General features: G+C 36.3%; 1 protein-coding gene and 1 long non-coding RNA gene across 2 annotated transcripts in view; one reads left to right on the forward strand and one right to left on the reverse strand.

Annotated features, from left to right (window-relative positions):
- Nucleotides 1–282: 282 nt before the first annotated feature.
- Nucleotides 283–9,895, reverse strand: LOC126934727 (uncharacterized). The gene is made up of 3 exons (XR_007719098.1): nucleotides 9,665–9,895; nucleotides 6,360–6,458; nucleotides 283–897 (listed from the first exon to the last, which is right to left on the reverse strand). It is a non-coding gene; the product is annotated as an uncharacterized LOC126934727 (long non-coding RNA).
- SLC5A12 (solute carrier family 5 member 12) overlaps nucleotides 9,895–24,522 on the forward strand; it is a 54,511-nt gene continuing 39,883 nt past the window's right edge. The window contains exons 1-4 of the mRNA XM_050755395.1: nucleotides 9,895–10,766; nucleotides 19,447–19,512; nucleotides 20,788–20,839; nucleotides 22,793–22,860. Of these exons, the coding sequence (XP_050611352.1) occupies nucleotides 10,428–10,766; nucleotides 19,447–19,512; nucleotides 20,788–20,839; nucleotides 22,793–22,860 (525 nt within the window). The 5' untranslated portion in view covers nucleotides 9,895–10,427. The remainder of the gene's footprint in view (nucleotides 10,767–19,446; nucleotides 19,513–20,787; nucleotides 20,840–22,792; nucleotides 22,861–24,522) is intronic.

Raw genomic sequence — 24,522 nt, forward strand, 5'->3', positions numbered from 1 at the left:
TCCGCCCACCTCGGCTTCCCAAAGTGCTGGGATTACAGGTGTGAGCCACTGCGCCTGGCCAGAAGTTCCAAACTTTCTCACATTTTTCTGTCTTTCTCTGAGCCCTCCAAACTGTTCCACCCTCTGCCTGTTACCCAGTTCCAAAGTCACTTTTGCATTTTCGGATATCTTTACAGAAGCACCGTACTCTACCAGCACCAATTTACTGTATTAGTTCGTTCTCATGCTGCTAACAAAGACACACCAGAGACTATGTAATTTGTAAAGGAAAGGGATTTAATTGATTCAGTTTCACATGGCTAGAGAGGCCTCACAATCATGGTGGAAGGCAGAGGAAGAGCAAAGTCACATCTTACATGGTGGCAGGTGAGAGAGGTTGTGCAGGGGAACTCCCATTATAAAACTATCAAATTCCATGAAATTTATTCACTGCCACAAGTACAGTATGGAGAAACTGCCGCCATGATTCAATTATCTCCACCTGGCCCCACCCTTGACATATGGGGGTTATTACAATTCAAGGTGAGATTTGGGTGGGGACACAGCCAAATCATATGATTTGGTTGTGTGTGTGTGTGTGTGTGTGTGTGTCTGTGTGTATGTGTATGTATGTGTTTGAGGTTGCTTTAATCCCATGGGCATTTGGGGGCTTTTCTTTCTTTGGTGACTAAAAGTAAGTACATCAATAAGTCAGGTTTACTGGCAGAAATCAGGGCATCCAAGCATATCAGCGGCAGTGTGTGGGTTTTCCTCCACCTGGATAGGAATGCTTGTGCGTGTGGGAGGGTGCTTTTCCACAAGATGTCATAGGACGGTCCCTTCTTGATCTCAAGCATTTCTCCAGTGGAGACTTTGCCAGAGAGTGGGTGCTGGAGTATCAGAACATTCTGGAAACTTCTGTGATAAGAAACAAAGTACCAATAACTGGCCTAAAAGTTAGCCTGAGGCAATTGCAGGAAGTCAGCCAAATTTATTCCCTGAATTTATTCCAGTGTCTGATACATCTCCCTTCAAGAGAGAGTGACCATATGTCTTGGTTTTTGCTTAGGACAGTCTCAGTTTATGTCTCTGCTCAGTATTATAGCACGATTTTTTTCACTCTCAAAGTGTTAGGATGATGAATCATAAAAAATTACATCCTACCACCATTTATAGATGACCCTCCTATCATTGCAGCTCCACACTCCTACTAGAGTGTAGATATCTTGGGCATATACACCACATTCCATTTACCTTTGCACACTTCCTCAGCATAAGCTTTTAATCTTTTACATAGCTTCCACTCAATGAATGCTTGCTCTAGTAAATCAGCATCAACATTAATGTGGCCATAGTTAAAAAAAAAAAAAAAAGAAAAGAACTCAACTGTTACTAGTAGTATGTATGGATAAACTATTGTGTGGTAGACACTATGCTGAGCACTGATTTATGTAATCTTGGTACTCATAACTACTGGGTAAGGTAATCTATTTTACAAAAGATAAAGCTCAGAGACACTAAGTAATCAGCCTACATTTTATACTTAATAAGTAATAGAGCAGAAATGAAATTTACTTGCATTTGATGTCCAAGCCCAAAATTCTGTTATTCTTCCTGCCTTGCCCTGACTACATATGCCAAGTATCCTTATAGAATGCATTTACAGTTTATAATACATCATAGTACGAAAGCCTCAAAACATCCCCTCAAGGTAAGTAATATCTTTATTTTAAGGTAAGGATTATGATGCTCAAAGGGTTTGTTTGCTTGTTTGTTTTGCTCAAGGTCAAAGGATACTTTTGCTCAAGTTTATAGACTAGTAGTAGAATTGGACTCACACTCAGTTTCTTTCACTTCAAATTCCACATTCTTTTGACCTGATATTAAAAAAAATACTCAAAGTAGGGAAAGAGATCACCCAGTGATATCCTTGGCCTCCTAATATTAGTTATGCCCTCCTCGTCCTATCGTCCTATTTTCCTTTCTCAGGAAAGGATAGCTTTCGGAGGAAAGCTCAAAATACAGAGCTTTTTAATTTATACTGATGATCAATTCTTAAAAATAAAATAGTGCATGTATTTGGTTCACAATATATTTTCTTCAGATTGTTATCAAAAGTAATTATGATTAAAAATCTCATAGTATTTCTCTCCTAATAAAAAATTTTTTCTAGTAAACCATGTTTTTCTCAATAGAAAAACCACAGGTATCCTAAACATCTCACAGACTTCAAGCAAAGTCTAATAATTTGAAAACATACTTAGCAGAGGCAAGAAGTGGGATCCTGAACTTGGAATGTAGTAGATAAACATAATCTCACCCATATAGGCAGTTTTACAAATAGTTATATTTAAAAATAAGTAGAAACCAGCTTCTCCAACCTGTGTTTGTCTCATGGAGGTACTGGTATTGTACACTTCCCCATTAATCTTTCTTTCTAATCCTCTAGAATTTTAAAATATACACAACCAGAACATTTGCAAATGTGCTTTCTTTACAGATTCTCCAGGTTCTGGTTTGTGATTTTCCATTACACCGTTGCTCCATAGGTGGACTACAATAATGCTGACTTGGGAAAGCTTGAAACATTTGCAAAGTGGGACATATTCTTGTTTCCACAGTGTAAAAATAACTTGAAGTTAAACTTAGAAGATACAATGGCTGTAAATACCTACCAATCTTGTCCAGCTCGCCTTATTTTGTTATTATTGTTCTGTTTTGTTTTGTTTTGTTTTAGACTTTTAGCAGGCTGAAGCCATGGTTTTTAATTTCTGTCTCTAGTGATAAGCGGAAAAGAAGGATGAGGAAGGGGCTTTGCTGGCCCAACCAGAAACAGAAGCTAAGAACCCATGACTGTATTCTCTCTTTTAGACACCCCTGCATCACAAAACAAAGATGAATAAAGATTGTTTTTCACACATTTGTAAGAACACTTGTAAGAATATTTCCAACCTAAGGTGCAAGTAGCTCATGTGAAAAGATAGAAAGGAATGATATAACAATGCACAAAACAAGGGACTACATCAGTGCAATGAAATAGAGAGGATTTCCATAATTTAGACATTACACAGAATTTCTAGATATAGAATAGAGCAAATATCAAGGGAACTCCAAATCAGAAATTTGGCTTTTGTCCTCCTGGGTCAGGAAGTATTATAGGTAATAATATAGTAGCTTCTGTTTTACTTTCCTAGACTCTGTTCTTTCCAGTATAGTATTGGAAGTTGCAGATGTTGAAATGTGATAGATGTAATAACAATAGCATTTTTGAAATTCCTGTGATATGCTTCCTGTAGTTGACACATATCTTTAATTCTCACAACAGACCAGTTAAAAGGGTCCCATTTCCATTTTAAAGATGAGTATGCTAAGTACCAAAGAAAGGAAGTAACTTGTTCAGGGTGATAAAGTTGGCAAATAGCCGAGCAAAACTTTGAGTCTGGCTTTATCTGATTCATATGCCTTCAGTCTTCATTCTTAATAAGAGCTTCCACTTAATGAGCACCTAAGTACATATCAGTCAGTTGACATTTATTATTTCATTTAAGTTCGTAAAATGTATCCCCAAACCATAAGCAGGGCCACCAAGAGCAACCTTCATTTTAAAAAAGAGCTATACATAAAATAAAATAAATCCAAGCCACCCAGAAAGGGAGTAAAAACTTTACATAGGATTTGTATAAGTATGCCTATAGTCAGAAAGGCAGGTTGGAAAGTTGTGCTAAATTTTTCTGGCAGCTTTCCCCCTACCATACCTTGTCTATGGATTAGGTATAATCCTGAGTTCCACGATAAAGAAACTTCAACTCAAAGAGTTAAAGCCACTTTCCCCAAAGTTGTTAAATGGCTGAGCTGAAACTTGAATTCAGACTTGACTGATTTTAATGTGAGGAAAAGCATTCCTCATTAATTGAAGTAATTTCTAAATAGGCACCTGAAAAGCTGACTTCTAATGGGAATTCTATTTATGAGTAATTTTCCATGCATCATGACCCAAACCAAAACCTTCCAGGGTCTGGCAACTTAGTGAAGAAATCAAGGCTTTTCAGAATTTTCAGATACATGAACACACACAAACATCACTAAGAGACTGAGCACTTGAAGAAGAGGAGTGACCTGAGGCTGGATCTTCATTATTATCACCTTAGTCACTTATAAAGGAGGATAGCAATGTCTTTGATTTGCCACTAAACACTTGAGAACATAATTACTCATATCATGGTAGTATCAAAAGAAAGTCTTGCAAAAATGTGTTGAATAGTAGTAACTATAACATATAGTTTTTTAGCAGTGACTCAATTGGGTGATAATGTGCATCATATAAATGGGATACATTTATTTGTGTATTCCCAGTGATGGCAAATATTCACTGGTTTTCAGTTTAGAAAATATGCAAAAGTCATTTATTCAGAGTGATGCCTAGTGATGGGCCAAGGTGGCATAAAGAACACTGGAATTGCCAAGAAAAGGAAGACTGAAGAGTTCCATTGATAACTGATAGAATTGCCTCTGAGCTTGTGTGAAGTGTATTTCCAAAGAATTTGAGTAATAAAAATCACTCAATATTAAATCTTGTTTGAATTTAATTGAAGTTATATTTGTTTATAAAGTATTTAAGAATTTCTTCCTTTTTTGAGGCCCATTCAAACATCCTGTTTAAGTACCTACAAGCCTGAACCAAATAAGACACTTCCCCTTCATGCTTATTTAGCAAAATTGAGCCCTTGTTGATCATGCTGGTTTCCCCTTTGCCATTCTACAAAGGCGTGGACGATTGGGATCCATGAGACAATTAGCCAAGGACCTTGAACTTCATGCTCAGTTGCCCTCCCAACTGAATATTCTGCTTAAATGTTCTACTTGTTTACTGTGGAACAGTGCTGGCATTAGTCTGTTTTAATATTAAATAATATTCTCTGCTGACCTTTCTGAGTGGACTCTGAAATTTGCCTCTCAAAAGTTTGAGTCAACATCTCTTTTCACATTTGTTAAGTGTCTGTAGAATGTGTGAATAAATGTTTAGCCACAGTCACATTTAGTTACAATGAATTATAGGAATCGGATAGGATGGAATATAAATTCAGTTTTTATTTTCATGGAAACATGTTTGTGAACAGACAAATATTTCAACCTAAATAAAATCTTGAAAAAATGTCTTGTTTTTTTTTTTTTTCAATAAAAGAGGAATTAAACATAAACTGTGAACATGGAAGAGACTCCTAGCATTCATGTAATTTAGTTTAATTTATTGAGTGTCTACTATGGGATAGGAACTTCTAGATACTAAGAGTACATTGGAGAGTAAATAGATAAAGTCCTTTAGGGGCTTACATTCCAGTAGAGGGATGCTAGCATTTAAAATATATAGTATATTAATAGAGGATACATTTCTTGGATAAAATTTACAGCTGTGAAGGGAGATTTTGAGTGTTAGGGTCTGCAATTTAAATAGGTTGATCAAGGAAGGTGACATTTGAGCAGACTTGAAAAGGTAATTTAATTACTTACGTTGATTTAATTATCTTGCTATTAATCTGATATATTTTCAGTTTTACAAATGTGGCCACTAAGAATCAGAGAAATTAAGTGATATGTCCAAAATAACAAGATACCTTAGTAAGAGACTGTAAAAAGAGACTTGGTCTTTTGTTATGGCTAAAGAATGTTTTCCACTTAACACAAATAGCCTTGGAGGGCAAACATTTTTCTAATAAGGGTATTTGAATAAAACTGGAGTGTCAAATCCTCAACTCAAATTCTTCAACCTTTCAGCATTCTCACATTACCCTTCCCTTTGAGAGAGAGAGAGAGAGAGAGAGAGACAGAGAGGAAGGAAGGAAGAAAGGAAGGAAGAAGGGAGGGAGGGAGGGAGGAAGAAAGAGGAAAGAAAGAAAGAAAGAAAGAAAGAAAGAAAGAAAGAAAGAAAGAAAGAAAGAAAGAAAGAAAGAAAGAAAGAAAGAAAGAAAGAAAGAAAGAAAGAGAGAGAGAAAGAAAGAAGAAAAGAAAAGAAAAGAAGAAGAGAAAAAAGAAAAATAAAAGTAAGCTCAACCTTCGTACTTTGATAGAATCAAATACCAAGTGGTCTTTTCCTCTTCAACCTCAAGACCATAAAGATCCCAGGAGATCTTTCTCGTTTTCTGCTTCTGCTGTATTCTCTATGTCCTTTGTGAGTTTTACTTCACCATTTTGAGCCTAAAGTGGAACACAAACTTCTTTCCCTTTAATTTAATGAGAAAATAACAATACAATGTCAATGATGTAGCAAGTTTTCCCTAAAGGTTGAGAGTAAAGAAGGAATTTATCCCCCAGCACAGCACAACAAAAAGTAATACTTAATATGAGTTATTCCCGTTATTAAAATCTCATCAGCTCTTCCTTACACTATGATATTTTTTGAGAAATGTCCGTGCCACCAGCCAGATTTTTGTGCCACTTCTTTGTCTTCACTCCTACGACATCTCCAATATCATTCCCATGGACTAAAAAGAAAAAAAAAAATTAAAGGTCTGTTTATTTGCAAGCAGAGTTCTTTTATCTTCCCCACCTGCTCATCAGATTGACTCTTTCTATATTCATAAAGATACCAGCCAATCAAGAAGCTTCTGTTGTGGGCCATATATTTTATAGCTTACAGGAAGAGGAGGACTTCTGGATTTGTAGTCTTTTCTCTTTTATGATAAAATTATTGGACATGGCAGTTGCTATTTCTATGAAAAGAAAGCAAACAAACAAACAAACAAACAAAAATTCGTGGACATGGTTTTTTCCCTATCAATCTCTGTAAGCAGAAGTAAGCATTATATTGAATTATCCTCTTCAGGATAGGAATTACTCAATTCCTCCTGGAAGGTGGCAATGGCCACAGTTGCTTTGCAGTTTGTTTTTTTAAGCCATAATTTCTGTTAAAGTGTAGTTTGGCATCACCAATTTGCCTCCCAGGAATTTGTTTGACAGGCATGCTCATTGAGAGAAAGCCCTATGGGGAAGACTACTTTCACTATTTCAATTAAGCAGCTTATTCACATTGTGAGCAATTCTTTGAGCCATCCTTGATATTCATTGAACTGAAATATGTAAAAATTATTATAACAGATTAATTTTTCTGAAATGTAGTTTTAATCTTGCCACTTTCTAGTTTAAAATAATAACAGGGCCAGACGTGGTGGCTCACACCTGTAATTCCAGCACTTTGGGAGGCCAAGGTGGGCAGATCACCAGGTCAGGAGATCAAGACCATCCTGGCTAACATGCTGAAACCCCGTCTCTACTAAAAATACAAAAAATTAGCCAGGTGTGGTGGCAGGCGCCTGTAGTTCCAGCTACTTGGGAGGCTGAGGCAGGAGAATGGCGTGAACCTGGGAGGTGGAGGGGGCAATGAGCTGAGATTGTGCCACTGCACTCCAGCCTGGGCAACAGAGTGAGACTCCGTCTCAAAAAAATAAAAAATAAAATAAAAACAGAACAAAATAATGGCCATTTTATTCTTCTACACCACTCCTACTCCCATTGGCTTTGAGAGCAGATGAAGGAAGACAGCAATTTAATGAAAGTCTAGTCTCAAATGGCCAAGACTTGTTCGTGCATTTTCTTCTCTTTCATCCTAGGCCAAAATAACCATGGTGTGCAGAGTTCACTCTTAGCAACATTGAAACAATGGTGTTTTTTGTTGCATTTTGTTCTGTTTTTAATGCCCCATTTTTCCAGTTCTTTACCTTTTTCTCCTTTGGTAGCATTTAATGTCATTAAACTCTTTCTTTCCCATTACAACTTGCTGCATGCAAATTGCTGAACTATTTTACATTGCAGAGACTACTAATGTTAGCAATTACAAATTTAACTTCTTAAGCATGTGGGTGATTGAATAGCAGGACCTTGTTAAGGCCATGTAAAAGTAACAGGTGATGGTGTTTATATTCTGTCAGGATCTCAAGCCTTACACGAAATGAGTGAAATACAAAAGGCAATGTTTGGTGCACATGAGAGAGGGTAGAGGCGCTACAGGGATTTCTTCAGGTCAAAGAAGCATATTTTCCCTCCGTCTTCTCTGTATATTAGCATTTCTGATATAGCAATGTGCCTTCTAATTGATGAGGTCATTGAATATACTGGGTTGTTTTTTTTTTCACCTGAAAAGTTACGAATAATTGCTGCTGTGCTTTACAATCTGCATGAACTTTTCATGGAGTGAGTCTTTATGGAATTAAGAAGAGAGTTTGAGGACAATGAATGCTACCAAAGGGAGAAAAGGGTAAATATGTAGAAAATAACTGAAAATTAAATTACTGAATAGATGCTGTGCCTTATAATCAACAAAATGTTGAAAGCAAGGAATAAAGAGGCATAAAGATCCCTTCACATCCCAGGTATTAGCCACTCCACTCCCTACTGCTTCAAAATTCAGGACTAATTGGAGTCATGTAGATAGTACTGTACTACACAAAGTTTAATTAAAACCAGCAGTGCTCACTAACTCTTTAGTTATAGGTTTCTAATATATACCTTTAGAACCTTATTGATGATAATATTTTGAGCCATTATTAACCTGACCTATACAAGGGGGTTACATGTCCTATTGATTGAATATTAACAATTAGATAGCTTAAACATGAAGCTATAAAGTAGTCAAGTCTCTGAAAGCTAAATAAAGTTCCGATTTTCTGCTGAGATCACTACAACAAAAACCTCATATATAATTGGAATACCTCATGATACAAATAATTAAAAGCACAGGTTAAGGTAAATATATGAAAGACCAAGCTTTTCATTAACATTTATCGTATCAACTCTCTAAATATAGCAGAGGAATTTAAACAGAGGACACAGATAGCTTTTGGGAGAGTCTTCATATTTTTATTGGTAACTAAAAGTATATTTAAGCCATCTGATTAGCCCTTTTTGGGGTCTAATTCAAATTCATGAAGCAAAGATTTATTCAGTTATCCAGATGCAAAAAGCAAAATAAAAACAAAAAAAAAATTTGTTTTTATTGTTGACTGGAAATGTTTCTGTCTTTGGGCATAACGGATAATTTTAGTTTTCTTCTTTTTAAAAATTATTTTTTATTTTCTACAATGGCTATAATTTATTGGGTATATGTACTAGACTTTGCTTCTGTCTTCAAGGAAATGGTCATTTGCAACAGCTGACAGACTCCTACAGCCAGTTACATAGAGATTCCCTAAAATAGGCAAGATGATGGCAGACTACAAACTGAGTACTAAGGGAGGCTACGTTCTATAGGAGTTGACGTGGAGAGACAGCAAAAGCTTCATAGAGTAGAGAAAACTCGTGCTGGATCTTGTAGAATAGACAGGCTTTGTAGAGGTGGAAATGGAGAAGGCCACTGAAGAAGGAGGAGAAGCAAGAACAAAATTAGAAATTGCACTGGAGGTACTTTGGAACAATTGATGGAGTTTAAAGAGAGCAGAAACAGGAATTTACAGCTGGGTTGTTACCTTCCTTCTCTCATTTGTCCTGGTCCTAATTCTAACTTAGCCTGTGGGTACAGTTATTGTAACCCGGTAAAAATAAGAGAAAGACAAGATAAAGTTGAAGGCTATGCATAATTTGTTAATTAATGGCAAATCAATTTTTCTGAGTCCTAGTGGAAAGAAAGAAAAACTATGATGTTCAAGAGTTCTCTGCTGTAAGCACAGATAGCAGCCAATGAGGTAGATATTATTACCTTTCATTTTACGATCAGGACGAAGAGAGTCAGGAAGTTTAAGACTGAAAAACCTTGCAAGGTCTTACTATCCCTGTGTTCCAGGTGAAGTTCAGAAATGTTAAATGACTTATGAAATGTATCACGGCTTTCTCGTGGTTGAGCCAGGACTCGAGCAAAGGTCTCTGGATTCCTAGTCCTTTGCTCCTTTCCCTCCACAGCCACTGCGTCAGACAATTGCAGGCACACAGCCTTCACTTTCCCTTCCTCAGGAGGAAGACACTGCTGAGGATTGTGTTTGCATTTTACAGATTCCATCTCACGAATTAAAAATGCTGAGGTGGTCAACTGTTATCAATTCTATGTTTCCCAGTAATGTTTAACCTTAAGTTAGAAAAAAAAAATCTAAGAGATAAAACAGCATGTTATCTGGCCAGTCCATTCCACCCCCAGTGGTTATAATTTCAGAACACTTCTGAATTCCTTCTCCGTGGCTATGCTTTAGGAGAGGAGCAGACAGCTCTTTGCCAGGGTCAGATTTCAGATTCTCATCTATTGGTGGCAATACCACCACCAGATTCTTCTTTGAAGTCAACTTTTGAGATCTTCCTTAAGTACACCTTGGTGTCTGAAGATTCGCACAAGTGCCTCTGGTAATCATTTTCTTCAGGGAATCACAGCCTCTCCTCTCAGCAAAGCATCCACTGTACTGAACTTTGCTTTTGAAAACGTCTTCTTCCTGATACCTCATTGAAAGAAGCTCTCTGGTGTCATACTTTCCAGTATGGAGGCGAAGAACTTTGCAATTTGGGATTATGTTGTATTTGCAGCCCTCTTTTTGGTTTCCTCTGGAATTGGGGTGTTCTTTGCCATTAAGGAGAGGAAAAAGGCAACTTCCCGAGAGTTCCTGGTTGGGGGAAGGCAAATGAGCTTTGGCCCTGTCGCCTTGTCTCTGACAGCCAGCTTCATGTCAGCTGTCACGGTCCTGGGGACCCCTTCTGAAGTCTACCGCTTTGGGGCATCCTTCATAATCTTCTTCATTGCTTACCTATTTGTCATCATCTTAACATCAGAGCTCTTTCTCCCTGTGTTCTACAGATCTGGTATCACCAGCACTTATGAGGTAAGATGATTTCTCCATTCTTCTCTGTTTTGTTTTGTTTTTTCTCATCCTCTTGATGGTAGCACCTGGTAGTTGAAGAACACTCACTGATTTTCAGGACAATTACACATTATGAGAAAGACATTAAAAGGGTTTTTTAAAAAAGCCTAAGCTTTGGAGAGAGACATATCTATTTTCCCATCTATAGAAAGAAAATAATGATGACAATCCCACAGGGCTATTTTAATGATTAAATGAGAACCTCTATGTAAGCACTTAATGTATGGTCTCATTTGTAGGAGGCTTGCAATAAAGAGGGCTGATGTTATTTTTTATTATTATGAACATCATCATTCTGAAAAGCAAACAGAACATCTATCATGAATATGGCAATTTTCCAGCTAAGAAAATTGAGATACAGATAAATGACCTAGTTAAGATTTTTGAATAGTAAAGTGACCTGAGAACCTAATTTTTTCTGTATCTCTACTTAGTGGCCTTTCTGTCAGAGAGTAGAGGGCATTTTAATACAAATTATAATAAGACTCTAATTTTTAATGAGGGAATGGAAATATTTTTGAAAAATACAAAACATATTTTAACAGGAAGGAACTGCTAAATAATACAAATATGGGAATTATTTAATGAGAGGGAAATGAGATAGTGCTGTTTTGGCTTTACAATGATTCTCAATGAAGACATCATGTTCAAAATTGAATTTGCATGCTCAATATAGAAGTGTGATAAAAAATAAGTTTCTATTAATAAGGTGTTTATTTTCATTATCCAGCATCATTCCTACTAAGTCACTGCAGAAGACTCAAAAGAGACCTATTTTTTTTTTTAATCTGTATGCTAAATGACTATGAAACATTATTCTAGCCTTCAAAAGCCACTCAAGCAAATGAACACTTTTTAGGAACTCTTAAAAAATATTATTGATTCCACAGTTTTACGGAATGTAATTTTTATGACTATACTCACTAAATATTCATTAAGCATCTACTCTTAAGATACTTAAAAAGGCACTCTTCTTTTTTTCCATTTATTTATTTATTTATTTATTTATTTATTTATTTATTTATGAGATGGGGCTTTTGCTATGTTGCCCGGGCTGTTCTCAAACTCCTGGGCTCAAGTGATTCTCCTGAATCAACCTCCCAAGTGTCTGGGACTACAGGAGTTTGCCACCACGCCCAGCTTGTTCTAGGCATTGTCGTAGCCCTAGGCATAAAGCATTGCACCAAGTTCCTGCTATCATGGAGCTTACTTCATAGCAGAGAAGGGCAGTCAATAAACATACACTGTGTAAGAAAATTATAATACAAATGTATATGGTATTTAACTAGGTGTTAAGTACTTCTGTAAGTTCCTTATGTGTGTTAAGTCATTTGGCCTTAAAACAATCTTTTTTAGATAGGTACTGTCACCTCCTTTTAACAGACTAGAAAACTGAGGCATATAGAATTAAGTAACTTGCTAAGTGACATAAAGCTAGCAAGTAACAGTTTTTCAAACCAGGCAGTCTACCTTTATATATCATATGCTAAATAACTATGCTATCCCGTCCTACAAAAAAAAAAAAAATGGAGAAAAAGTAAAGTAAATAGGATGAGATAGAGAGGAGGAATGCTGGTATGAGTGGAGAATGTCCATATTCATATATTCATAGACAGTGATCATATGAAACCTCAAGAAAAAAAGGACATCTAAATGGAGACTGGAAGAAAGCAAATAATTGCACCAGACAAGGGAAGTACATCTCAGGCTGAAGGAGTCACAGATGCAAAGGCCCTAGAAAAGGAATGTGACTGACATGTTGAAGGACAGCATAGAAATCAGTGTGCTTGGAGAAGACAGAACAAAGGGGACAATGGTAAAAGATAAGATCAAAGAGTTGGGAGTGCCGAGTTACATACAGCAGGGGTCTCAGTGGGGCTGGTGCCACACAGTGGGAGTAATTGGGATATTTGTAGGCTATTTGGTTGTCACAATGATTAGGGGTCACCACCAATGTTTAGGGAGTTGAGGGCAGAGACATCAGATGTCTTTCAGTGTGTAAAGACACACATACAATGAGTAATTTCACTCTGCACTGCATGATATTTTAAGGCTGTAATGCTCAAAAACTACTGCACATAATAATATTACCTTAGTACATAGTAACTTTACAATAAAAAGTTATACACACACAATAAATGAGTACATTTTCCAGAAATTAAATGAAATTAAAACATTATCTTACAATTATTGAACAATTTACTTACTTTGAGCAATCTGTCTATTCCATACATGCTGCTCAATTCATGGTTTTAGTAAAATGACTCAGTTACTGTAAAAACAACTAAACCAATTGCAATTATGTAACTGAGGAGATTTGATTCTCTTTTTAAATCAATAAATTAGTACAAGTATTGAAAATATAAGGACTTGATTGAATTTAATTTACTAAATTGTTTTCAAAATATTTGCTATTTTTGCCTCTACATGTTTTTAACTTTTTAGTGACCTAATAGTAAGTAATCCAGAGTGTGTAAAGTAGACATAAGGTTATTTTGAGATTACCTCTTGTTTTATAAAAATTGGCATTATGGCATGCAAGTTAAAAGTATGGACTCTAGGTCAGGCGTGGTGGCTCACGTCTGTAATCCCAGTACTTTGGGAGGCCGAGTTGGGGGATCACCTGAGGTCAGGAGTTCGAGACTAGCCTAGCCAACATGGCAAAGCCCCATCTCTACTAAAAAAAAAAAAAAAAAAAAAAAAAACCCACAAAATTAGTCAGGCATTTGGCATGCCTAATCCCAGCTACTCGAGAGGCTGAGGCATGAGAATCACTTGAACCTGGGAGGTTGCAGTGAACTGCCGAGATCCACTGCACTCCAACCTGGGCAACAGAGTGAGACTCTGTCTTTAAAAAAAAATAAAAAAGAGTATGGACCTAAACTCTGTTGACTTGACTTTCAATGTTAGCTCTGCTACTTGCTAGCTGCATGACTTTGGCGTCAACTACTTAACTTTTGTATACCTGGTTTTCACATGTGTAAAATAGTGGTAATAAAAACATCTATCTCAAAGGATGTCTGTGAGGAGTAAATGATGTATTGTAAACAAATACGTTTAACAGAGCCTGGCAAATAGTAAATACTATGTAAGAGTGTTGCATTATTATGATTATTGTTGTTGTTGCTATCTTCAAATTTATACCGCTTAGTCTGTCTGTAGTATCTTAAGTTTCTGTTTCTTTCTGCAGCCTCCATTCTCTAGTAGTTATTGAAAGATACGCTTTCTAGGGTCTTTTTAAATGCCAAAGATTGAAAGAGGTGGAATCTCTTTATCCACCCTGTGAACTTTGGCCAGTTTTGAGACTTGCTTTGACCACTAGAATGTAGCCAAAGTGATGTTCTGTGAGCTTGGAGCCTAGGCCTTATGAGCCTTGTAGCTTCTGCTTTTGTCGTCTTGGGATGCTGCCCTGATACTGCTGTCTAAGGAAGCTAGCATAGCTGATCTAGCTTCAGGAGTAGCAGTGGACACATAGAGAACAGAGATACCCAGCCAACAGCCAATACATGTTACCAGACCTGTGAGTGAGGCCATCTCAGACCTCTCTCCATTGATCTTCCAAGTTACTGAAGCTACATGAGAGTCCTGATGAAACCAGAGAGATCACCCAGTCTGTCCTCAGAGTTACGAGAAATAATAAGTTTTTGGTTTTTGAGCCTATGAGTTTGGGGGTAGGTGTTATATAGCAATAGCCAACTGATTTAAATGCCTTGATATGCAGTGGGATTTCAAGACTAAGATATGCCATCTGCGCTACTTTATCACTATCCTGTCACAAGTCAAAGCATAGGGAATTCTTCTCACCCTCAAGTGATAATTTAGGCTTATCTAGTTTGCAATATCATATATTTTCATTATGTCAATTGTACAGTTTATTATTAGTCTCATAATATTATCTTCACTTTAAAGTTATTTCCTTCCTTCTCTTATCATACACTAATAAATCCAGTTTGTTATTATTTACCTAATTTAATATTGGCTTATAGGCCAATGCCTACCTGTTCTCTCATTTTTTCTTGGACTTCTTGGCTTCTGAACTACTTACTTCTCTTTAATTTCAAATTTTCTTTATGATAATGCCCAGGCTACTACTTCACTGTGTTTTCTTGTACAGTGGTTTCTGAGCATTTATACATTACACACTTTTTTAAGGTAAAATGTTTTCCTTTTAGTTCTTTAAATAACAGTGGCGGTATTTTAGTAATTATATTTATATTTTGAGAAATTCAATGTTTATCTATAAGATATTATTGAATACTATTTCAGCAGAGTAAATGGTGCTATATAATATTTGTTGTAAAAGAGATATTTAGGGTCTGAACCAACATCATGGGGCCTCTTAGGTCATCATAGGGATTAGCTTTTACTTTAGAAATGATGGGTTATTACAGTGTTTGGGAAGAGAAGTGACATGATGGGATTTGTATGTTAAGAGGATTACTCTAACTAGATATTAAGAATAATTATAGGGTTTTTACTGCTGAATCGGGGAGGTAATTGGGAGTGTACTTACATAATCTGAGCAAGAGATGATAGTAATAGGGTGGTAAGAGAGGATGAATGCAAGTAAATTTGTTTTGAAAGTGGGGGGCAAGCACCCAGATTTCTTTTATGAATTGGATGTGGGGAGGGAGAGAGAGGAGTAAAGGCTGGTTCTATGTTATTTGGGCTCAAATCAACCTGAAAAGTAGAGTTGGTATTTCCTGAGATGGAAAAGAGTATGGCTGGATCAAGTTTGGGGTTCTGAAAATAATCCATCATAATGTTGGTCAATGTCACCTCAGGTATTTTTATAAGCAAGCATGAAGCATGCAACTTCTCTGTTGCGTTTTTACTTTTGACAATAGGAATAGCTTATATATACACCAAAGCTGACAACTGAATGAAGTAGTGAATACATTGAAAGGAAAAGTGGATAAATTATTTCAGATATCGAAGTATGCAGTTGGAATAGTCTTTCTTCTTTCACAGATGAGAATCCTGAAGCATAGATCATAGAGTGAGATGCCAGCAAATATCAAACTGGAATTCAAGGAGCCTGATTTCTGATCAGGTCTTTGTTCATATAGCTTTTCCCCAGTACTGTCTTTGTAATTTTACTGGGTTGACTGAATTGAGTGGAACTTAACTGAGATGTGAAAACCATTTATTTTTTTCAAGATTCCTATAGCAATATCCTCATGGCTTTACTGTTTTTCAGGATTCATTGCCCCTTAGGTTTTCCAGAATTCCTCGTGCCACCCAGTACCAAAGCTAATGCTACAGGTTTTTGGTTTTAGTTACACCTCCCCACTTCTAGTGCCAATCTTTGTATTCATGGTTATCTATCGCTATGTAGTATACTACCCCAAAATAAATGTCTCAAAATAACAATTTTATCTTCTTATGATTCTGCAGATTAGCAATTTTGCCTGGCTCAGATGGGCCCCATAAAATTGTGCTGGTCTCACTTGGGACCATCTCTGTGACTTCCATAAGATAGCAAGTTGGCTAGCAGCTTGCTGGCCTAGGGGAATGCAAATGAGACAGCTTGTCCTTGTTACCTTTAGTATCATCCTCTTGTAGGCTATCCTGAGTTCTTTATGTGATGGAAAAGAGTTCCTCTCAGAGAGAGAGCACACCTCATTACAGAAGCATTTTCAAAATGTTTACTTGCATTATATTTACTAGAAATGTCTCTGTCTTAAGTTGCATTCTACTAGAAGCAGATCCTGAAACAAGGATTTGAATGCAAGTTTATTTGGGGGAAGTGATTCTAGTAAGCGTTGATAGACAAGTGGCAACGTGAGACATAGAAGAAAAAGATGCCAATAAAAAATGTAATTTTGAGCAGGTTACCACTGTGAACAACTGGGGTTCAATCCAACTGGGGATCTCTAAGAGACAATATAAAGCATGTCTCAGGATTGTCCTCACTGAAAGGCAAAAAGCCAGGGTATTTTGTTTCCAACTCCATTTAGTCATTGGCTGAGTACCAATGGTAACACCTGCAAGCCTTTCTGATCTGCCCTATGGCCTTGTGCAAAGGCTCAGAACACTCTCAAGCAGATAATCTCAGGCACATTTAGATGCCATCAACATGCACTGGAACAGTGAATGCCAATAAACTATGGGTGTTGCACCCTCCGTGACCACAGCAGTCATTAAATCCTACTATAGCTCTAGTTCTGTACTTGGCATTATCATACCTCCCACCATTTGATCCATACAACATCCAATTTTAGAAGATAAAATCATGGCTTAGTGGCAGAAAATAGTCTTCCCAAGGGCACAAGATTTGAACCTAAGTTGTCTTCACCACAAACATTTCGCAGTGTTTTCTATCTTACGATATTTGAGACCGCTGACTCCTCACTGACTTCCCTTCCTCTGTAATATTTTCCTTATGTCTGGTGCCCTCATTCACATATTCACTGGAGTATACATTCTGGTTCACAGAATGTATCATCTGAAGGCAGGGCCTGAAAATACGGCGGTTTTCTACCTCAGGTTTGGGAGAATCTGGCAGGATAAATTCAGAATGTGAGTTAGTATAAAATGGAATCACAGTTCTGCCAAATGTCCTTTGTTTCAAAGAAGGGCCCATTGTAAGCCATGAAACATTTATCTATTGTTTCTAGGGAAAGGATAACTCGGTTGTCAATCCTTGATTTAATCAAAGTGAATTTTTTAAATTCAGAAAAAAAGAACTACTATCAAGTAGAAACTACTAGCAAGAAATTTAATCCTCAAGCCAATTGATACTTTAAAACTTTATTTTGTTTTTTCAATACATGTTTATTATAAACTGAAAGACACGTATTAATGTCTTCTAGAATACTTACTGAGAAAAACCTTTCCTTACCTCCAAAACAGCAAATCAAATCCTACTATTTAGTAAGTTCACAGCTACTTTTAGCTGTGAACATATCACAATTGAACATACCACAATTGCAACTTTACTTTTATTAGTATAAATATGTGTTAATAGTCACTTCATCTAATCTGTAAGATCCTCTATGGTATGGACTATATCATATTTACTTATCATTTTGTGTCAGAATGCAATATGTAAAGCAGGTAACAAATATTCATTGAATGAATGAATATGTAAATGAAAAAGATAAAAATGAATAAAAGAGAACAGTACTTGTATATATCAGGGATAGTAAATGTGGTAGGCTGAAAACAGCATACCTTCCCCAGTATATATCCAGGTGTAATCCCTGAAAGCTGTGAATATTACTTAAATGTTTTTTTTGTTTCAAAGGGATTACTGCAAATGTGATTAAAGGATTTTGAGGTGAGAAAGTTGTCTTGGGTTATCCAGAGAGGCTATATATAAATACAATCACATATATCCTTATATGAGGGAGGTAGCGGGAAATTTGACAGGCAAAAGAAAAGGCAATATAACTATAAAGGCAGAAATTGGAGTGATGGTAACCAGAAGCTAAGGACTGCCAGCAGCCACTAACAGCAGGAAGGCAGGAAGCTGACTTTTCCTTAGAGCCTCGTGTAGGAGCCTCCTGCTCACACTTTGATTTTGACCCAGTGAAATTGATTTTTAACTTTTGGTTTTCAGTACCGACAGGTAATAAATTTCTGTTGTTTCAAAACAACAAATTGGTGCCAATTAATTTATACAGTATTAATAATAAACTAATACAGTGAGATAATCAAGTTCAACACCAAAATACAAGATAGCAACTGATAACCACAAAAAAGTCTTAGTATTAGTGCCATATGAGCTCAGAGGATGAAGTATGATCAGGGCCAGGAATAGCAATTGGGCTAATGCTTTCATCTATGATCTAAGCCTTGAGTTTCTCACCTGTGAAAGAAGAAAGGACTATTTCAACTGCATAATTCTATATCTGAAAGAACGTATTTACTTTTCCTTCCGTCTATTGACAGATGACTAAGACTTTGTGAAATTTGGGGAGAGTGGCTCTTATATTGAGAGTTCTGCCTAAACAAAGGAAAGGTCTGAAAAAGCACAAAACATGTTAGCTGAATGATAAACAATAATTGCATGTGGAGAATAAATTATGTGAAGGTTAGTGATATGATTTAAGAAAGGGAGGGTGTGGGTCCGACAATGGAAGGTTTGGAATATCAAGCCTGGGATATGAACTTTGTTTTGTCAATGATAGAGAATCATTGAAGAATTTGAGAAAAAGAGCAACATGATCAGAGCTCTGCTTTAAAAGAATTGATATGGGAGATATGTGGTTGATAGGATGAGTGGGCAAAGATTGGTATTAGGGAGATCAATCGGGGTGCTACAACAGCAATCCAGAAAAGAGAAAATAAAAGATTGAACTAAATTTGGGGCAGCAGGGATATAAAAGGAAACAATGGCTTCAGTGGGTCCGCTAGGAAGACTTTTGGGCAGAAAGTCAATAGAGTTGAATTTTTATTCAAACAACCCACTTCTCTTCTCTGACCATCATGAGAAACATGAACAAAAATTGAATTTCAATAGATCTTTGACTTTTAACAATCCATGCTTTTTCATTCCTGTTGCTTCTAAGGATACATATCATAAAATCAAATTAAAGTACAAAGGACAACAGACGATATAACAAGATAAAAAGGACTTTCTTAGCAGCTCTTATCTAAACCTCACTGACTCTGCATGTCTTTCTGTTTCCTTTAGTACTTACAACTACGATTCAACAAACCAGTTCGCTATGCTGCCACAGTCATCTACATTGTACAGACGGTAAGGGGTCATGGCTGCTGCAGATGTGGAAACTATGAGGTTACTAGATACAGGTTTGTTTATTTTGGGGGCAATAAACTTAGCTAAAGGACATTTAATACTCAGAAGACACTACTTTCTTCCAAAGATAGCACTTTTAATCTGTACTAAAAATAACAAGCAAATGTATATTGTATGCCACAAAGGGAAAAAAAGCCATCTGTGTGTGTGTGTATAAACCACCCACATTTTCTTAACATGTATTTCACTGCTGTTTAACCTGTACCAGTTGCTCTAAGTTAGATATGAAATGGTCTGGTAAATAGGGTTTTTCTTTCTTTCTTTTTTTCTTGTTTGTTTTTAACCATTAACTGAGTTGAAGCAGAAATACCTATTTTACTGAAAGTCATTTTAAGACAATATTCCCAGCGAATACTCCTACTTGCCTCTCTTCTCTCTTATGAACTCCTTTCACACCCTCCCAGCTTTGGGATGTCTTCATGCTGCTCCAAATTTGCCCATGGCACAGCATTGGTACACTTCCTACTACTCACCAAGTGCTTTCTGCTAGAAGATAAGCTTCTTCCCTCTTTTTAATCGAAACTCCCACTCACTGACTGAAGAATTTAGGCAAGAAAATAGGAGGAAAACCATGCTCATTTACCTGCCCATAGATATTTGCCTTTTAAACCCCTAACATGAATCTCTGCATGGTGAAATTCCAAATAGAAACTGGAGAAACTGGACCTATTTCCAGCAGGGTGGTGGTTGCACTTCTGGGAATTAGAAGATATATTCATTATGGAGATCACCCATGTTGTTAGTCTTCCCAGCACAGTACTTTTTTTTCCCTCACAGATTCTTTTTATCTCACCTCTAAATTCCGTATTTCAGTAAACTGCTAAAATATGCTTCTGTTCCTTAGTAAAGCTTCTCATGAAGTCAGTAGAGAGTACATTGTGATGCGTGTATCAGGAAAATGGGTAGAAGGAAGATGAATCAAAACTTAAGTAAGTCTATTTTTATATCCCTTAGAGATATACAAAATATAACCATAGTATCTCAAAATTAGTAGCAATTTTGAAAACCCAACTCTCTTCCTCCATCTAATGATTACATCCCCTCTACAAACTACTGATAGTGGTGAGCAACTTCAAAATTAGAGTGGACGGGAATGCAATGTTTGGTGAACAAGTTGAAGAGAATACAACTCTAACATCAATAAAGAACTTTCCAGGCAGTTTTCCTTTCTATGTCACTTTCGCACTGCCAACCTGATTCTTGTTTCTCTACCAGATTCTCTACACAGGAGTGGTGGTGTATGCTCCTGCCCTGGCACTCAATCAAGGTAAGTTATCAACATTCCCTTGGCATATTTTACCATTTTTATGCCTGAATTCTAACCTTGGAGAATTATAAATAAAATACTTTGTTGGGGAGATATTCTTCTGGTTAGGGGATTCTGAATTACTATTAGGAGTCATGACATAAAGCTCTAAATATTGATTAAACTTTGAAAATAATGCAAACAATTAATTACTTGGTTTTGACTCATATACTTCTAGACACCAATTTTGATTGCTTTTGCTTGTTTGGGATTTGGTTTTGGTTTTAAAATCATTGGAATTGTGGAAGTTTTGGTATTGTATATGTTGCTAAGTATGGTCATCTATAATATATGGACTTCAGTGATCTCATGAAGTAGATAATCTCAGAATAAGAGTAAAGCTTGCTTGTAATAGTTACACTAAAATATATAGTTTGTTCTTTCAAAATAATAGAATCCTATAAACAAAAAGGAAAGAAATAAAAGTCAAAGTAAACTTCACAATGACGCCTGCCATACTGAAAGTCCTCAATATTCCATTTAATTGGGCTATGTGCTTATATTGAGAAATATTAACCTCAGAGTCAGTGAGGATTAGATAAGAGCTGCCAAGAAAGTCCTTTTTATCTTGATATTCCTCTGAGTTTTGTGCTTTGGACTTGTAATCTGATTTTATGATATGTATTCTTAGAAGCAACAGGAATAAAAAAGCATGGATTGTTAAAAGTCAAAGATCACTGGTAGTTAGAGAAATGCAAATCAAAAACACAATGAGATACCATCTCATGCCAATTAGAATGGCGATCATTAAAAAGTCGGGAAACAACAGATGTGGGAGAGGATGTAGAGAAATAGGAATGCTTTTACATTGTTGGTGGGAGTGTAAATTAGTTCAACCATTATGGAAGACAGTGTGGTGATTCCTCAAGGATCTAGAACCAGAAATATCATTTGACCCAGCATCCCATTACTGGGTATACACCCAAAGGATTATAATCATTTTATTATAAGGACACATGCATACATATGTTTATTGCAGCAGTATTCACAATAGTAAAGACTTGGAACCAACCCAAATGCCCATCAATGATAGACTGGATAAAGAAAATGTGGCACATATACCCCATGGATAATATGCAGCCATAAAAAAGGATGAGTTCATGTCCTCTGCAGGGACATCGATGAAGCTGGAAACCATCATTCTCAGCAAACTATCACAAGGACAGAAAAGCAAACACCACATGTTCTCACTCCTAAGTGGGAGTTGAACAAGGAGAACACATGGACACAGGGAGGGGAACATCACACACTGGAGGCCTGTTGAGGGGTAGGGGGCTAGGGGAGGGATAGCATTAGGAGAATTACCTAATGTAGATGATGGGTTTATGGGTGCAGCAAACCGCCACGGCAGATGTGTACCTATATATGCTAGGTACGTTCAATAAAAGGATTGTTTTCCTAGAAAAAAAAAGTCAAAGATCCATTAAAACTCAATTTTTGTTCATGTTTCTCATGATGGTCAGAGAAGAGAAGTGGGTTGTTTGAATAAAAATTCAAGTCTACTGACTTTCTGCCCAACAGTCTTCCTAGTGGAACCTCTAAAGCCATTATTTCCTTTTATATCCCTGCTCATGGATGATGTTTGGGTGATTTCAGAGTACTCAAACTAACTTTGTTGAGAAAAACAGAAACTCAAAAGCAAAACATTTGGATCAAAGATTGGAATCTACAAAATCTTAGGAGGAAAAATTTGACTTAACATTACGTAAAATGTATGGACTAGCTAGAAGTATAAAAATATAACAAAAATAATCTTTCTCGAAGGTGAGAAAATTTAATGAGGGAAAACTCTAATTTGATTTTATTTTTGCCTACAAAGAACACTGATAAAAATATTGTGTCTTTTTCCTCATAAAATTTGCTCTTTAAATTTTTCAAGGAAACTTATTTTAATATATTTTTCTTCTTTCCTAGTGACTGGGTTTGACCTCTGGGGCTCTGTGTTTGCAACAGGAATTGTTTGCACATTCTACTGTACTCTGGTATGTATCTAGCTGTGAAGAAGTATTTAACACTACCTCCTAATATGGGGTAAGGGCACATCTCCAGCAACAGACATCTAATTATAGCGGAATTTGTTATTCCAAAATTAAGCAGAAGTATGTCGGCTTATCTGTCACAGTTTCCTGAGGAAGGTGCTGTTGTTTAAAATTCTTTTCATTATCAACCTTTAAGAGAATTTAATCTCTGCACTCATTCAAGAAAATCATGCCTAAGAAGAAAAAAATCTAATGAAAAAGTCTTCTTGATTAGAGAATAGGTGAACCTATGCTACTTCTGAGAAAATAGTTTACTCATTCATGGCCCTCATAAACCACAGATGACACTTATACTTTACACTTTATACTTCACTGTCTACTGGTTGAGAAATAACAAAATGTACATACAAGTGAGCAATGATGGCTGCTTTTTTATAAACTTGAGAATTTCGCAGCTTGTTTTTGTCTTGTATTTCTGGATAAGCCTGGATTACACTTACCATTTGGCTTTACACATGCTCTGTTTTTAATTAAGGAGCCTGAGTCGTATTGGCAGCATGTTTATGTAATTAATACAATTATATATAGTCTAGTTCAACATTCATTGAGGACCTGTTGTTTGCCCATTCCCTGTAACTGTAATCTTTATTCCTCTGAGTCATTTTACCATGTACGACCTATAATTAACCAGTTAAGCATGTGGCAGTGGTTCCCAGACAGTTGAATTCTCTTTCCTTCACTATAGATAAAAATAAAAAAATAATATATTTTCATATAGCAGATAATTCATGTATTTTGGTGTTATGTGCATATCACCTACTCTTTGTAACATCTATTCCGATTATATAACATCCTGATCTCTCTTTTTCATACTTGTAAATTCCATTATTTATTTGCACTTAGTTTTGTCTTCATTTTTAAAAATTTCATTCTCATTACCATAATTCTATTCCAGACACTCAACTCTTCCCAGCTATGCTAAAAAAATAGGATCTTGCTTCTCTTACCTCTAATCTCATGTAATAGATTAGTTGCTCTGAGGTACCTGTCCAGAGAAGGACAGCTAGATGCTGGATATAACAATTTTTAATGCATTGCTTGTCTTGAAAAAGCTATCATAGCTCCCTAAGTAAGTGTTCTCCCCCCAAAACAAAGTAACAAAATAATACAAAACAATTTAAAACATATTAATTATCAGGACTGATATTTGGAAGGAGTGTTGTGGGTAGACAGGATGCATGAGGCTGACTTGAAGGCAGGTGGTGATAACAGTACTACTACCATTAAGGCACTGAAATTTGGGTCAGTGAAAATTTAGGGAAACTGAGCTTGGGACTATAACATTAAGCTAGAATCCTTGAGGGGAGCTGACATGGTTTTACTTCAGTGATGTACTTCAAATTTTTCGAGGAAAAAGTGCAAATCCTCTCTGGAGGAATAATCCAACTTAAGACTATAAGATATTTACACACAGATAAAGATCTAACGATAACTTTAACAAAATATCATAAAAAATACGAAATAGAAATTTACTGTGAGTGAGGATCAGCAAAGCAATAAAGATTTAGCCTCTCAAGAACAAAATACTTTGGTATTAAAAGATATTGAATAAAAGAATAGATATGCATAAACAGCTTAAATAAATAACGAATGTAATTTCAAAGA

Source organism: Macaca thibetana, chromosome 14 (assembly GCF_024542745.1).
Source record: "Macaca thibetana thibetana isolate TM-01 chromosome 14, ASM2454274v1, whole genome shotgun sequence".
In the NCBI taxonomy this organism is placed as follows: Eukaryota; Metazoa; Chordata; class Mammalia; order Primates; family Cercopithecidae; genus Macaca; species Macaca thibetana.